The sequence below is a fragment of the Capsicum annuum genome, chromosome 5, assembly GCF_002878395.1.
Source record: "Capsicum annuum cultivar UCD-10X-F1 chromosome 5, UCD10Xv1.1, whole genome shotgun sequence".
Lineage (NCBI taxonomy): Eukaryota > Viridiplantae > Streptophyta > Magnoliopsida > Solanales > Solanaceae > Capsicum > Capsicum annuum.
This window is the reverse complement of record NC_061115.1, coordinates 16671112-16686285: the sequence shown is the minus strand read 5'-3', so window position 1 is coordinate 16686285 and position 15174 is coordinate 16671112. Positions and strand designations below refer to the sequence as shown.

Genomic DNA, 15174 nt, shown 5'->3' with positions numbered 1-15174 from the left:
GGTCTAAAAGTTATTTGAAGTGAAATCTAAATTCTGGGGATGAAAAACCTCTACAATTCCAAATTAGAAAATTCATGGGGCGATTAAAGGTTAAGGACCTTCTGGGAGATGCATTAAGAAAATCAGTGTCCCTCAGATAGGGACTCAGAATTATAGCATACTTCCCTACATCCGGATTGAGGGTCGGCCTTACATGTATGGAGTACTTGAACATATTTTGAGGATAACTTACGCTTATTTTTTTCCATACAGTTCTTTGAGCAGGAATACCTTTACCTGTCCCAGGAAGGTTGAGGTAGTCCCCATGCCTCCTTCCGTGTTTGATGTTGTTGGCAATGGAAGAGAGCTCAAAGGAATGGGTTGGACTAGTGTCTTGGGCTTCATCGTTACCACTGTTACATAGGGTTAAATCCAAGGAGCTGAATCCTCCCCTTGTGATGGTGGGTAGAACGGCAGAGTTGGAAGGGATTAACTTATCGCTGGAGGATCGTAGAAGACCTCTGTTCCTCTCGTCATTCCCTCCATTATTATTTGGGCTAGATCCTGAGGGTTTTGAATCAGGACGAGACAATTTTGACCATTCACTTTCATGGTAAAAGTGAATGCATGACCCATTAATGCCACCTCCATCCATGACTGGGATGGGTAAAGAGGAATTGGGTTCATTGAAGAGTAGACTTGGTAAGTCAAGGATTCGTTCCCTGGTTCTATCGGAATTTTTTGGAGAACTTGCAGTGGGTATGGTGGACTGTGGTGGATATGTAAACCCTTGAAAGGGTAGCTTTGAGCATGATCCATGATTTATAGAAACAGGGATTAAGTTCTGAGAAACGTGGCTTTGTATAAGGTGGGTTGGAGAGGGTAAACTTTGAGAGTTTAACAAGTCATTATCATCACGTTCATGGTAATCATTATAAGGGTGAACATGAAGAAATTTATTCGCCGAGTTTACGTGCGTAGGAGTAATATTTTCATGCAAGCTGTCCACGTGGGACTGATTAGTCGTCATAGTATTAAGAGTTGTTAGTCCCTTTTTAAGTTGCTCAGTAGTAGCTAAAGGAATTTCAGTATAACTATTATTTAAAGTGTTAGTAGCAGGAGAGTCAGTTGAGGAATTTAAAAAGTCAGAAGCATTCAGATACATACCTGGGCCTATAGAAGAAGAATTAATTCGGCCTGTTACCTTATTATTATTTTTAATTAAAGGCCCATTAACCCACAACAGCCCAGTAGGGCTTTTGTCTGCTTCAAAATGGATTGCTCTTCCTTTTTCTGTTGACCTTCGTTGTTGACGTGTAGGGAGTCGAACTAGCTGCTAACCATCATCTTGTTCCTCCTTTTTTTTTCCATGCTCTTTAATGGTCCTCGCGAATTCTGTTTGTTCGTCACTAGATTTTCCGTTGCATATCTCTTTTGTGGATAGTATGTATGGACAACAGGTAGTATGTCCAAGTCGTCCGCATTATGTACACAACAAAGCAGCAGCTTCGTAGCAAATGATTTGCTTATGATTTTCAATAAATAGGTGGTGAAGTAACGGTTGTTCCAAAGGTACTTGAACACACGGACGAGCGTATCTACCTCTGGAAGTTGTTGACGTGCAAGTGTCCACCTTCAAGAGTAGTCCAATTTTGGCACCAACTGTTAGAAGAACATCCATGTCATAAAACTCCGTAGGAAACTCCAACAAACGAATCCAAATGGCTGTGTGGGTAATTCGAGCTTGTGATGCCACGAATTTGGGTTCCCACTTTTGAACAGAAAGAATATTATTGAATATAAACCATGGGCCATCATGTAGAACATGTAGCATATTTTGCATTTGGGTAAACTTAATAAAGTAGAAATCACAACCCAAATCGATCATAATTAGTTCTTCGGAGAACTTCCACATGTCCTGTAGCTTCCTCTTTAGAACCGGGTAGCCCAATTTTCGACCTAATAGCTTTACAATCAAGGATGACTGCCAAGAGGAATACAATCGTGTTTTGTCTGCCGCTGTTATTGGGATGAAATTCTCTTCTGGCTTTTCAGGAATGGTCTCATCAAGAAGCTCGGCGTCAATCGCCGACGCATCGACCAGGTTCGGGAACATATCGTTTTGAAGAAGCTTCTGTGCAAAGGTTTGATTTGAGAGGTAATTTACAGGGAAACGAGCTACAGGGGAAGGAGGTTTAGTATTTACAGAGTCGGGGGATACTACTGGTCGTGGTGGTTGATCGATATCCATGACTATGATTTTGTCGGTGTACTCCATACATTAATACATCGACTGAATTGAATCGTTAATTAAATTTTATTATATTTATATTTTATATTAAATATCATTAACATATCAACTTGAAATGAGAAATTCTAAAAGTATGACTTCCAATTATAAATCCACCACCCACAACTAACGCTAACCCAGGTTTAATCCAAATCCCTTAACCCATAGTGAGGGTTAAGAGGGAACTTTTGCAGGTGAATTTATAATTAAATTTAAGTTTTGTACATGTATAAAATATTTTATACTATAAAATATTTTTGATCTGCTATTGCAGGTTAACTAATTTTTTTTTTTTAATTTTTATATAAATAATTAAATAAGTTAACTAATAATGTAGTATATTTTGTGCATTGATAGTGCACAGAAGTTAAACTCTTTATAATTAGGGCGAGTTTATTTTAATTTTCCCATTTGCTTGAAAAATAAAAAAAAAACTCACTATGTTTTACCAAAAAGAGAGAAAATAAAATAAAAGAGTCACTTTCATGAGATTTCTCTATCTACTTTCCTTATCTTCACCAAAAGCCTTTTAAACAAATGCCACTTTAAAGACCAAAGAACTCATAACACAACCCAATTGCAGAACCAACTCAACAAAATAAGACTCAAGAAAGAGGGTGATTTCGAGAGTTGGTAAAAATGGCAGCTGTAACAAGTGTAGGACTTTCATGGCCATCAAAATTGACTAAAACTCAAAAACCCAAATGGGGTTTATCTTCATCTCATTCTTCTTCTGTTGCTGCTGCTGCAACAATTAGAATGACTGCTTCAGTTGATGAAAAGAAAAAAACTTACACACTTCAAAAATCTGAAGAAGCTTTCAACAAAGCCAAGGTAATCAAGATTTCACTTTTATTGTCTGTATAAATAATTTATCTAGAATCCATAAGACAAAATGAAAGTGTGGTTCAAAACCCATAAAAATTAAATCTTGTATTGTATTGTATTTTATTTTCATCCGAGGTAGTGGTATGGACTGCGTATACTTTACCCTCTCCAGACCCCACTTTGTGGGAATATACTGGGTATGTTGTTGTTGTATTGCAGTTATAAATAATTTATCAAGAACCCATTTGACAACAAGATGTATGGTTCATATCCATAAAGTTTAAATCTTGAATTTGGCCTAGCTTCTAGATAAGGTGATCACATGATTCAAGATTATGTATTGTGTCAAGATTGGACTTTTCATGCTAATCTTGTTGGTAAAATTGGAGGGGAGACTTGGGTTAACCGGTAAGTTGTTGTCGTGTGACCAGGAGGTTATGGGTTCGAGCTATTGAAACAGCCTCTTGCAGAATTTTAGGGTAAGGTTGTGTATAATAGACCCTTGGGTTTGAGCTATTGAAACAGCCTCTTGCAGAATTGTAGGGTTAGGTTGTGTATAATAGACTCTTGGGTTTGAGCTATTGAAACAACCTCTTGCAGAATTGTAGGGTAAGGTTGTGTATAATAGATCCTTGTGGTCCAGCTATTCTTGGGACCCGTGCATAGAGGGAGCTTAGTGCATTGGGCTGCCTTTTTATTATTAGTAAAATTGAAGTGCCCTTTAGTAATAGCTTCTAGGTAGGGGCGGAGCCAGAATATAGGTTCAACAAAACTCAGTAGCTTTTGCGCAAATTCTATATTTATAGTAAGAAATTCACCTAATATTGTATGTATTAGTAATTTATCTGGAATCCATTGAACAAAAAGATGTATGGTTTAGAAACAAGAACCCATAACTGCTTCTAGATGAGATGGTAACAAGATGGAAAATTATGGATTAGGTTCTTTGATGGGGTTATTATTGCAGTGTTTATTCTTCGATTTGAACTGTAATGCTTCAAGATTCGATTTTTCGGTCTAAATATGTTAAAATTCCTTGTTAATAAAGTTGCTAGCTTTAAGATATCTAGCGTGGGTGAGCTTAAGGGGGGTGGGGATGGGGGTGTTGATTTGATGAAATTTTATTAAAAAAGTGAAGTGCTCTTTTGTGTAATAGCTTATAGGGGCGGAGCCACAATATAGATTACGGTTTAGGACAAATGGAGTAGCTTTTGCCCAAAGTCTGTATTTATAGTAAGAAATTCACCTAATACTGTATGTATAAAAACTTATCCAGAACCCAGTAAACAAAAACGTGTGTGGTTCAAGACCCATAAACTTTAAATCCTGGACCCGCCTCACCTTGCTAACAAGGTGGCCACAAGATACAAGATTATGGAGTGGGGTTTGGTGATGAGTTGGTATTGTTTGGTGTTTATTATTTGATTCGAACTGTATTGATTCAAGATTCGATTTTTCGTGCTAATATTGTGAATTAAATTGCTGGTTTTAAGATATCTTGGGTGGGTGAGGAGTAAAAGGAGATGTTGATTTGATGAAGTTGGTGGACCTTCCAAAATTGGCATCTATCTGATGAACTGATTTACAACCAATGCTGTCTGATCGACATGGTTATCATCCCCTATAATTTAACTGCCATCTATTTGTGTCTCTTTGAGAACCTCGAGTATGTTTTCAGTGTGTAGTCGTGCGGAAAAGGCACAATTTTTGTTTAAGTTTCTTGAAAATTGTATGTGTTTGAGTACAAAGAGGAGATATATTGAGGAGTCTTTGATAATGCAACAAATTTTCGGTTGCAAATATGTTTTCTTTGCTTTAGTTCGTTTCCTTTCCATTTATATGTTCTTTTATTTTTAATGTATCTTCGATGTAATTTATTGAGATTGGAACCTAGAAGGAGAAACTGCTAAAACCTATCACATTGTCTAGATAGGGGAAAAAGGTTAGAGAAACGGCAAATGAGAAAGACTGGATTGTACATCATTTTGTCCTTGGTGGTTTGTGTCAAAAAGAGGTGCAAAAAATACAAGTTAAGTTAGTTGCTCAGTTATATGGTGTGAACTTTAATCTACAAAGAAAGATGCACTTGATTCATGCTATTCTTCTTTTATTGTGCTCAAATTTCTATATTTAACTCATTCAATAAAAATGGAAGCAGAAAAAGGTCCAGTTCAATTTATTGATTTCAAGTCCTTGCAACTCCATTGATTTTCATTTCGTGTTTTACTGTTGGTAGGAGTTGATGCCAGGAGGTGTAAATTCCCCTGTTCGTGCTTTCAAGTCAGTTGGCGGACAACCTATCATTATTGATTCGGTGAAGGGCTCTCGTATGCGGGACATAGATGGTAACGAGTACATTGACTATGTCGGATCATGGGGTCCAGCTATAATTGGCCATGCAGATGATGAGGTTTAGTTCTCTGCTTTTAAGTATGTGTTCAGCTTGAAATTTCATTGGCCACTGAGCATTTATTCGGTCTGGCTCATAACTCTCCGTGTATCGCCATGCTTTGTATTTGTAACAGGTTCCAAAACTCCGTCTTAAAGTTGCTTCTTTTTTTTTTTTTTTGCTCTCGTTACAGGTTAGAAAAGTTTGTTAGTTTAATGAACTATTGCCCTGCAATTACTTTGGCCTTAGATGAATAAGTATGACTACTAAGAACACATGGATTAAATTTTTTTTGTTCATTTCTTAATAGAAATTGGCATATAACTTCCATTCATAGACAGTTTTCGCGATTAAAGTGTATAAATCAGCATTATAGAAAGTTGATTAATGAGCCTTGTTTAACTGGAAATGATTTGATTGGAGGTTGAGTAAGCTGTGTAGTGTTGCGATAAAGTGAAAATTCAAGTAGAACATGTCGACATAGTAGTCCTAGTTGGGAATGTCTAATTGCTTCGTCCACTTTTTTCTCCTCCTTTTCTTTCTGGGGAATAAGGAGAACCGATATGTCAACTGGATTCTCTTGAGCTCAGCTTTAAGAAGTATTGTGAAATGCCCCCGTCATATTAGTTTTACAACGGAAATCGTTGTTGGAGGGTCTTTGTTTTTGTAGAAAGTCTGGGGACGAAGACGAGAGTGAAAGTTCTTAATGCTTTTTACATTGTTTTCGATGCAGTAATCCTGGTATAACCTTTCCATGCAGGTGCTAGCAGCCTTGGCTGAAACAATGAAGAAAGGAACGAGCTTCGGTGCTCCATGTCTCCTTGAAAATACACTGGCAGAGATGGTTATTTCAGCTGTTCCAAGCATAGAAATGGTTCGATTTGTCAACTCTGGTACAGAAGCATGTATGGGAGTACTACGACTGGCTCGTGCTTTCACTGGTCGAACTAAGATCATCAAATTTGAGGGTTGTTACCATGGTCATGCTGATCCATTTCTTGTTAAAGCGGGCAGTGGGGTTGCCACCCTAGGTCTCCCCGACTCCCCAGGAGTTCCAAAGGCAGCTACTTCCAATACTCTGACAGCACCTTACAATGATATTTCTGCTGTGGAAAGCCTCTTTGCGGAGCACAAAGGAGAAATAGCTGCTCTAATTCTCGAACCTGTAGTCGGAAATGCCGGCTTCATCCCACCCAAGCAAGAATTTCTTGCTGCCATTCGCAAGATCACCAAAGAGAATGGTGCACTCCTTATTTTCGACGAAGTTATGACTGGATTTAGGTTGGCATATGGCGGAGCTCAAGAGTATTTCGGAATAACTCCAGATTTGACAACACTCGGGAAGATTATTGGTGGTGGCTTGCCAGTAGGTGCATACGGAGGAAGGCGGGAGATTATGGAGATGGTAGCACCTGCAGGACCAATGTATCAAGCTGGCACCCTAAGTGGGAACCCATTGGCCATGACTGCTGGAATTCATACGCTTAAGCGATTACAGGGACCAGGCACATACGAACACTTGGACAAGATCACAGGTGAACTTACACAAGGAATCTTGGATGCTGGAAAGAAGACAGGTCATGCCATGTGTGGCGGGTACATAAGGGGGATGTTTGGCTTCTTCTTCACGGATGGTCCCGTCCATAACTTTTCGGATGCAAAGAAGAGTGATACAGAAAAATTTGGCAGATTCTATAGGGGTATGCTGGAGGAAGGTGTTTACTTTGCACCATCACAGTTTGAAGCTGGATTTACTAGCTTAGCACACACTCCAGTGGATATTGAAAGGACTATAGCTGCAGCTGAAAAAGTTCTAAAGCAAATTTAACCACTAGACTTTCTTCTTTTTGTATGCTAGGTGGAGAGCTTTTTCCCCTTTTTAAGTTTTTGTTGTGTTAAATAAAAAGGTAATTTGTAATGAGAAAGTCTTTTAGCATTTCGTTTATTCAGAAACATGCTGTACCATTTTACCTCCTTGTTTAAAGCTATTTTTAGAAAAGTTTTGGAGAAACGGTAACATTGTCTCCATGTGATATGGATCATAGGTTCGAGCTATGGAAGCAACCACTAATGTTTGCATTGAGGTAGTTTGTTTAAATCACATCCCTAGGGGTGGGCCCTTTTTGGGATTCTGCATGTTTTGTGCACTGAGCTGCCCTTTATGCTATATATTGAATTCATGTAGCGTCTTCATGTGCATATGTCATTTGCCCAGTTTTGAGATAAATGTACCATGAAATAGATTTAAACTGTGTACACTTGAAGGAAATGCATACCAATTGCATATATTACTTACCCTTTCCAAAAATATATGTATGTACCAACTGCATATGCTACATATAGGCATGCAAAATCATTTTCTTCTTTTGTTATATAGAATCAAAGCAATCAACCAGAGAATCAGTACATCAGAAAATGAACAATTCAGGTAACGTTGAACAAGAAGTATATTAAGTTCTAAGCAGGCTGTGATTGGTAAGAACGACGCCTGAGTTGGGACTCTGGAGTAGGCTGCTGCAAGTAGATTTTCGTTGGATCATTGGGATCGACATACCTGCAAAATCGAAAAACACAAGAAGAATTCAGCACACCAGCTAGCATATTGAGGGGGAAAATGGATCTTTTAACATTTTTTCGTAGTAAAAAGGCGAAAGCAATGTTGACTTACGCATGTCTGATCATCTCATCGACTGGAGTTTGTGCAGCTTGGAGAGGATCCGCCTGTGGCTCTGTACCAGACTGTTGCTGAGCTCTTCTTACAGACGCCATTAGATTGAAAAATAATGGCACGAAAGTCCCACAACCACCACCCTTGAACAAAATCTTGAATGTATGTGTGGAATACAAGGCACTGTTTTCATTATCTGGAACAACCTGAATGCAGGCCAAAATCAGTTCTTTAATGTAGCACACACATAATCCACTGTTATCAAAGGCGAAAAGCGCAAAAAATTTCTAAGGTTCGTTGGGGGAAAGATGTACAAATAAAATGTGGGCTTTAATGAAGAAAGACTCAAATAGAGAAAAATAACAAATATGTATGTGCAGTCCAAGACTAATAATTACAATAAGAATAACAAATATATGGAGAAAGAATTTATCAAAAACATTACAATAACACAAGGAGAAGTATTCGTAAAATCCTTGATCACGACACTAATCGAGGAGAAACACTCAACATGTTTTGTGCCTTGCTTTTAGCAGGCGAAGCGCTGTACGTGTTTTGCATATCGATTCAGGGCTCAAGTGTGCTTTAAGAGCACCTTTGACAACATTGACATAATAATCCAAATATATCCGAATTTATCTATGCTACTTACCGGAACTACATATCCAGAGATGTTGTTGCAGTGGAATATTGGTTGCTTAAATTTTTCACCAGAAACAAAAAGCTGCAGAACGAAATTAAACTTTGTCAAGCAAATGTAGCTTACATTTGTCAATTTTGTTACTTCTTTCTCATCATAGTTACCAACTAATACATGATTATTCTCCAAACGAAGATTTAAACAGATGAACACGGTCACTTCATGCATCTAAACACGTATTAGAAACAAATAGTACAGTATCATAGAAGAAAAGTATCTCAAAATCTCAGTAGTTGACCAAAGTTACATATATGCCCTAATACGCGCCTTTCTGAATTGCACAGTATGCATAAGTTGGTCTACAACAACAACAACAACATATCCAGTGGGAGGGTAAAGTGTACGCAGTCCATACCACCAACTCAGATGAAGTAGAGGGGTCGTTTCCGATAGACCCCTGGCTCAGGACAGACAACCGTATATCCACAAAAAACATAAAAATAAACAACATGGGAAAACACATCGCTAGATAATAAAAGAAATAAGACACCAACTGAGTAATACTATTAAACTAGCTATTCGAGATCACAAACATCCTCAGAACACTACAAACAAGAAACTACGTAAGATTTTTAAGGAATGTTAAAAAGGTGGTTGTTCAAGTTACATAAGATTCTCACGGAACGCTATACAAAGTCAGTCAAAGATCAATAAGTTATCCCTTTTACATTGATCAATCAAGAGTAGCACAAGAATCAGGAGACAGTAAATGAGCACAAGTATGATTACATACCAAGGGCATGTCAAAAGCAATGAAATCCACAGGCATCTTTGCAACAAAGACCATACGAATATTCGACAAGTAGATAGTTCCTTTTGTTCTTGTTTTTCCTACACTGCAAGCAAATAGTCTCATCAACACAAAGTCATGTAGTGAAGGCAATGCTAGAATTATGTATTGAAAAAAAGGGAGAAAGAAAGAAATAAAGTAAAGCAAATGCAACCACTCCATGCATACTCAACAACCAAATGCACTTAACCATATTTTCTAAAACAAGTTCTCTAATTGCAGTAGCAGAATCAGGATTTTTACTAAAGGAGTTCAAATTATCAAAAAGTAACACATAGAAGCAGCTGAAAGGGGTTCAACATATATTATATGTACGTAACAAAATTATTTTAATCATACGTAAGTGTAATTTTCCATTGCATGGGGATCCGGATGAACCATCGGCCTTACCAGCTCCGTAACTTCTTAATTGTCATTTCACATTGATTATGTCATTCTCATCCTCCAACACACCTCATCTTCCCTCCTCCCCTGCCCTCCAACTGTAAGAATTTTCATTAAGGGATCCCAAATATAATAAGAAAACATATGAACTAGTTCAAGGGTTCAATATATATTATATATATATAAAAAATAATTTTAACTATATATAAATAGTGTAATTTTTTATGTAAGGAATGTTTCGATTATCCAAAAAGAAAAAATTAAAAGAATACAGCACGATACAACACAACATAGCACAATACAGTAATATACATTATGAAACAATACCTAAGAAAATATTAAGTAAAAAAAAGGTTACCCAAGGATCTTGTCAACCTCAAACTCAACACCTTTTCTAGAAAGAACAAACAATTCATTAAGAAAAGGAATTGGCATTCCATTAGGAAATAATTCTGGATTCAATGTCATTCTTTTTTTTTTTCTGATCGGAAAAGTAACCCCGATCACAAAAAAAAAAAGAAAAAAAAAAGAAGAGATTGCTTTCAGGAATTTGGGATTATTGTTGCTTTTCTACGTTCCTATACCTTCGGCTGGAGAAAAGGGCCTTATCTATTGAAGTTATAGTACTTTTAACTATAAACTTAACAGTTTTAGTTTATTAACTATCCAAACACTTATCAAGTTTCGTCTTTATATATTCTTGTATATTTTTATACAAATAATTGACGTTTATACTAATGAAAATTCACACTTTCGTTAGATTTTCTCCATCATTAATTCTCCATTATTTCTTTCTCTTCGACATCTTTTCCGCGAATTTCTTTTGTCAAAAAATAACTTAAAACTAAAAACGACAACAGCTTAGACACCGTAATTAATATATCGAATTAACTCGATTTGGTGAAGTATGCTATCCACTTTCAAGCTGAGGAGGCGAATAGTACTAGTGTTAATTGATTGATCATATATTTTAGTTTTTTTAGTTATTTCTTTGTTATTACATTATCTCAGCATTACGAATATTTTTTAATAAAACACTAGTTGTAAGGGTGGCAATGGGGTGGTGCGGGGCGGGTGTGGTGTGGGTTTTTTCTAAATCCGCGAGTTTAAAAACCGCACATCACCTTTAAATTCGTATAAACCCGCCCTGCACTCATACCCACGTATACCCGCACCGCACCGCCCCACATTTTTTTTTTTGGTAAAATTTATAACTCCATTGGAAACCACAATATTTTCAAGTCCTTGATATAGATAAATTAAATAAATTATGCACGGTAAAGTGATTTAGTAAGCAAAACCTTTAAACTTTTATTTGATATTTTGATTTATAAAATTATTTTACTGATTTGAAAAGAAAAAGTTATGAAATTATTTATTTATAGTATTATGTATGTCGTTTTAAGTATAATAAAATTTGAAGTAAAGAATATATATAATTTTAGGTAGATTCACGAGAATAATAATAATTTTAGTTTTTTTTTAATTTAAAACCGCATATACCCGCCCCCGCCCCCGCCCCCCACTACTTAAAAAAAAAAACACTTACTCCAACCCATTCCACACCCGCACATCACCTACATAGCCTAAAATACGCACCGCATAGTCTAAACCGCACTGCACCACACCCGCACCACCACATTGTCATCCCTAATTAGTTTTGTGGCTAAAAAAGTTTGAAGATTGAACTAGATTTCAGTACAAAAGTTAACGAGGTTATCCATCAAGTAGTTTCATGTTGGGTCGACAATCTTCTAGTCTCGTAAAAAAATATTTTGACGTTTTTTGTTGCAATTTGGTACTTTTTTTTTGCGCAGTTTATTGACCTTTTTAATGCATTAATGTATTTTTTGTGTAGTTTGGTGACTTTTAAAGTATTTTAGTGTTGTAATTTGGTCAGGTTTGATGCAAATTGTTGTTTTTTGTACTTTTAAGTTACTTCCTCCGTTCCACAATAAGTTAATTGTTGGATTTTGGGACACATGTTAAGAAAAAAAAGCAAAGACATAAATTTATCATGTTTTTTCATTTTTACCCTCTTCAAAAAGTAAAGACACATGATACATCACTCCCAATGCACATTTAATGGAGGGTAAATTTGAAAAAAAATTCCAACATTTACCTTGAATTGTGAATCATTCATTTATTTTGAAACACTAAAATTGCTCCAACAATTCACTTATTTTGAAACGGAGGAAGTATTTTCTGGCGAGAGAAATTTGATGATAAGGTGTCCAAGAGAGAAACAATTGAGAAATTAGTGATAGAAAAAATGTAATAGAGGTATATAAATTCCCATTAGTATAAACGTCGGTTGTTTGTATAAAAATATACAAGAATAAATAAAGACAAAACTTGATAAGTTTTTGGATAGTTAAAAGACTAAAACTGTTAAGTTTATAGCTAAGGGACTATTTTAGTCCAACTTGTATAGATAAGGGACCATTTATTCCCTTTTCTCCCTTCGGCAGTACGCTAAAATAGGACAAAGCAAATAAAAGGGGATTTTTATAGCGCTATATTTGTCTCCAAATAGTTGACATGTTTAGATTTTACACAAATTTAAGCAAAAGAAAATTAATTTGAGTATGATTTAATTGATATATGTCTTATTATTTCTTTAATTTATATCTATTTATATGCATTCTTAGAACTAAAATAATTGTTAATGATAAAATTGATAAAGAATAATTAATATTATTTTGATCTTTAAAACGGTAATTGTTTTAAGACAAATATTTTTATGTTATAAAATACAGAGTAAGAAAACAAATCGATAGATTCTCTTATTTAATTGAGGAATGATTTACAATGACGAGGGTCTATCTATTTATAAAAGAAATTCCTCCCAATTTCTCTTTAAGTTAGACATTTCATGTCATCATCATATATTAATAGATATTTTATATAACTTATCACCAAAAAAAAAGAAGATATTTTATATAAATTGATGCATGTTTTCTATATTCTTGATAGAGATTCACGATAAAATGATAGACATCAATATTATTTATAATATCTATAATCTATAATCTATATCTATATATATCTATATCTATATCTATAATCTATAATATATTAAATGTGTGAAAAGCCTTAGAAAAGTGATTTGAACTTTTTGCCCTTCACTAAAAGACTCTTCTTTAGACAAAACTGTCTTTTCACTATTTTCTTCAATTTATTATTTAATTATTTTTATTATATTAACTAAACCTCCTAAAATATATGGGACTCCTATATATTAATTAATATTTTTCTTTCTACTGTTCAACTAGAAAATACTCCTAAAATAGGGCTTTATTAAAAACATACTTCTATAAATATACGTAATAAGATATATACCTCTTGAATTTGTAAGTCGGTCTTCTTTCCTTTTTTTTTTTCCTTATGAAATTATTCTATGAATTGTTACATATGGTAAAGATAAATTCGTCCATGGACAAATGGAATTTGGGTTCAATTTGCATCTTTATTACTTTTTTTCAAGTTAATTAATATAATTCTTAATATTTGTATGGTCTATTTCACATTTATGTATGTTCTTTTGTGTTTGCTTTGTAGTGGAAGTTGAGGTTGATGATTTCTTATATGCATCTTGACGTTGTTGTAAGTATGTCATGTTAATATTTATATTCATTAAATTATGTATGTTTTTATGGAGTATTTTGTAAATTTGATTCTCTCTCGATTTTTTAACTTTACGGTTATACTTTGATAAATTAGGATTAATTTTTCTTGCCTATTGAAAAAATATGATGGATACTCATCTAACTTGATTCGATTGCAGGTTTAGATTGATGGATGCTTGATTTTCTAACCCTCAACTTCTTCAATGTTCTTGTCAACATAATAGAATTCAACGTGTGTGTATATATGTATCTTCTTTGTTTTCATTCAAGTCATTATTTCGGGTCAAAGTTTTCGCTCAGACGAGAATTCTTTTCATCAAAATCGAAGATTTGTGATCACTATTGTATTGTTTTGTTTTAGTTTATAGGTCGTAGATATATGTGGGTTGACTTTGAAGAATTTCTTGTGTAAAGGTTAGGTTTAATTGTATTGCTTTGATATCTTTATTATCTTATTTTTTATTTTAATATACATATGGTAGATGGATGTCAGTCGACTTTGAGGAATTTTTTTTAGGTAAAGGTTAAGTTTAATTGTATTGTCTTACTATCTCTATTAGTTTATTATTTTGTGGTAGTTTATAGTTCGTAGATGAATGTCGATCGACTGAGAGAATTTTTGTGTATAAACTTTAAGTTTAATTGTATTGTTTTGATATCACTTTTGTCATATTATTTTATTATAATTTACAGGTGGTAGATAAATGTTGGTCGGTTTTGAGGAATTTTTTTAGGTAAAGGTTAGGTTTAATTGTACTATTTTAATATCTCTTCTTTGAGAATTTGTTTTATGTCAAGGTTAGGTTTAGTTGTATTATTTTGATATCGTTATTGTCGTATTATTTTGTTATAGTTTACAAGTGGTAGATGAGTGTCGGACGGCTTTGAGAAAATTTTTATGTGTAAAGATTAGATTTAATTGTATTGTTTTGATATTTCTATCATTATATTGTTTTATTGCAGTTTACAAGTGATAGATGAATGCCGATCGGCTCTTAGAAATATTTTTCGTAAAGGTTAGGTTTGATAAATAAATTCTCCATCTTTACATACTAAAACAATATTGGATGTAATTATTGTATTCATGTTTATTATTTAAACAAATGTCATATTTAGAATAAGGTTTGAACTCATTAAAGTGAGATACACGCGCGAGGCACGTACATCTAAACCAGTTTTAACAAATATACCAACTATTTTAAGACGAAAGAATGCAAGAATTGAAGATTTTATTTTCTAGCGAAAAAAAAAGTCAAATTTACCTCTCTACTCCCCACATGTCTCTCTCCAAGAGGTTGGCCCCCTATCCTAGATATTCTCATTTACTCTCGTTGTCATACTTTGGCTAGATTTACCTCTATATTTTGGCAAATTGATAAAATATATCTTTCGTCATATTTTGGGATTAAACTTATCCTCCTCGTTATATTTTGGGGACAAATTTATCCTCGTTATTAAGAAACTTTTCGCATGTACCATTTTTTTAACAGAATACCCCAACTTAATGTTAAATGACT

General features: G+C 34.7%; 3 protein-coding genes across 3 annotated transcripts; 1 reads left to right on the top strand and 2 right to left on the bottom strand.

The window, feature by feature from the left end:
• Positions 1-1462: 1462 nt before the first annotated feature.
• On the bottom strand, positions 1463-2230 carry LOC124898434. The gene has a single exon (XM_047412082.1). It carries the CDS (start codon positions 2228-2230, stop codon positions 1463-1465), a length of 768 nt encoding a protein of 255 aa, XP_047268038.1.
• A 449-nt stretch (positions 2231-2679) lies between these two features.
• Positions 2680-7497, top strand: LOC107863035 (glutamate-1-semialdehyde 2,1-aminomutase, chloroplastic). Its single transcript, XM_016708785.2, has 3 exons — positions 2680-3103; positions 5334-5507; positions 6247-7497. Exons 1-3 carry the CDS (start codon positions 2909-2911, stop codon positions 7312-7314), a joined length of 1437 nt encoding a protein of 478 aa, XP_016564271.2. The 5' UTR covers positions 2680-2908; the 3' UTR covers positions 7315-7497.
• A 329-nt stretch (positions 7498-7826) lies between these two features.
• Positions 7827-10692, bottom strand: LOC107863036 (WW domain-binding protein 2). The gene is made up of 5 exons (XM_016708786.2): positions 10387-10692; positions 9588-9690; positions 8807-8878; positions 8155-8360; positions 7827-8040 (listed from the first exon to the last, which is right to left on the bottom strand). The coding sequence occupies exons 1-5, from the start codon at positions 10494-10496 to the stop codon at positions 7944-7946; spliced, it is 588 nt and encodes a 195-aa protein (XP_016564272.2). The 5' UTR covers positions 10497-10692; the 3' UTR covers positions 7827-7943.
• Between the last annotated feature and the right edge of the window lie 4482 nt (positions 10693-15174).

What these genes read in the sequence shown, in the direction of transcription:
- LOC107863035 (XM_016708785.2), top strand. Translation starts at nt 2,909, where the DNA reads ATGGCAGCTGTAACAAGTGTAGGACTTTCATGGCCATCAAAATTGACT. An exon ending in AAGCTTTCAACAAAGCCAAG is followed by an intron (nt 3,104 to 5,333) that starts GTAATCAAGATT and finishes TACTGTTGGTAG; the next exon opens with GAGTTGATGCCAGGAGGTGT. An exon ending in TTGGCCATGCAGATGATGAG is followed by an intron (nt 5,508 to 6,246) that starts GTTTAGTTCTCT and finishes CTTTCCATGCAG; the next exon opens with GTGCTAGCAGCCTTGGCTGA.
- LOC124898434 (XM_047412082.1), bottom strand. Translation starts at nt 2,230, where the DNA reads ATGGATATCGATCAACCACCACGACCAGTAGTATCCCCCGACTCTGTA.
- LOC107863036 (XM_016708786.2), bottom strand. Translation starts at nt 10,496, where the DNA reads ATGACATTGAATCCAGAATTATTTCCTAATGGAATGCCAATTCCTTTT. An exon ending in GAGGTTGACAAGATCCTTGG is followed by an intron (nt 9,691 to 10,386) that starts GTAACCTTTTTT and finishes ATTTGCTTGCAG; the next exon opens with TGTAGGAAAAACAAGAACAA. An exon ending in TCTCTGGATATGTAGTTCCG is followed by an intron (nt 8,361 to 8,806) that starts GTAAGTAGCATA and finishes GCCTGCATTCAG; the next exon opens with GTTGTTCCAGATAATGAAAA.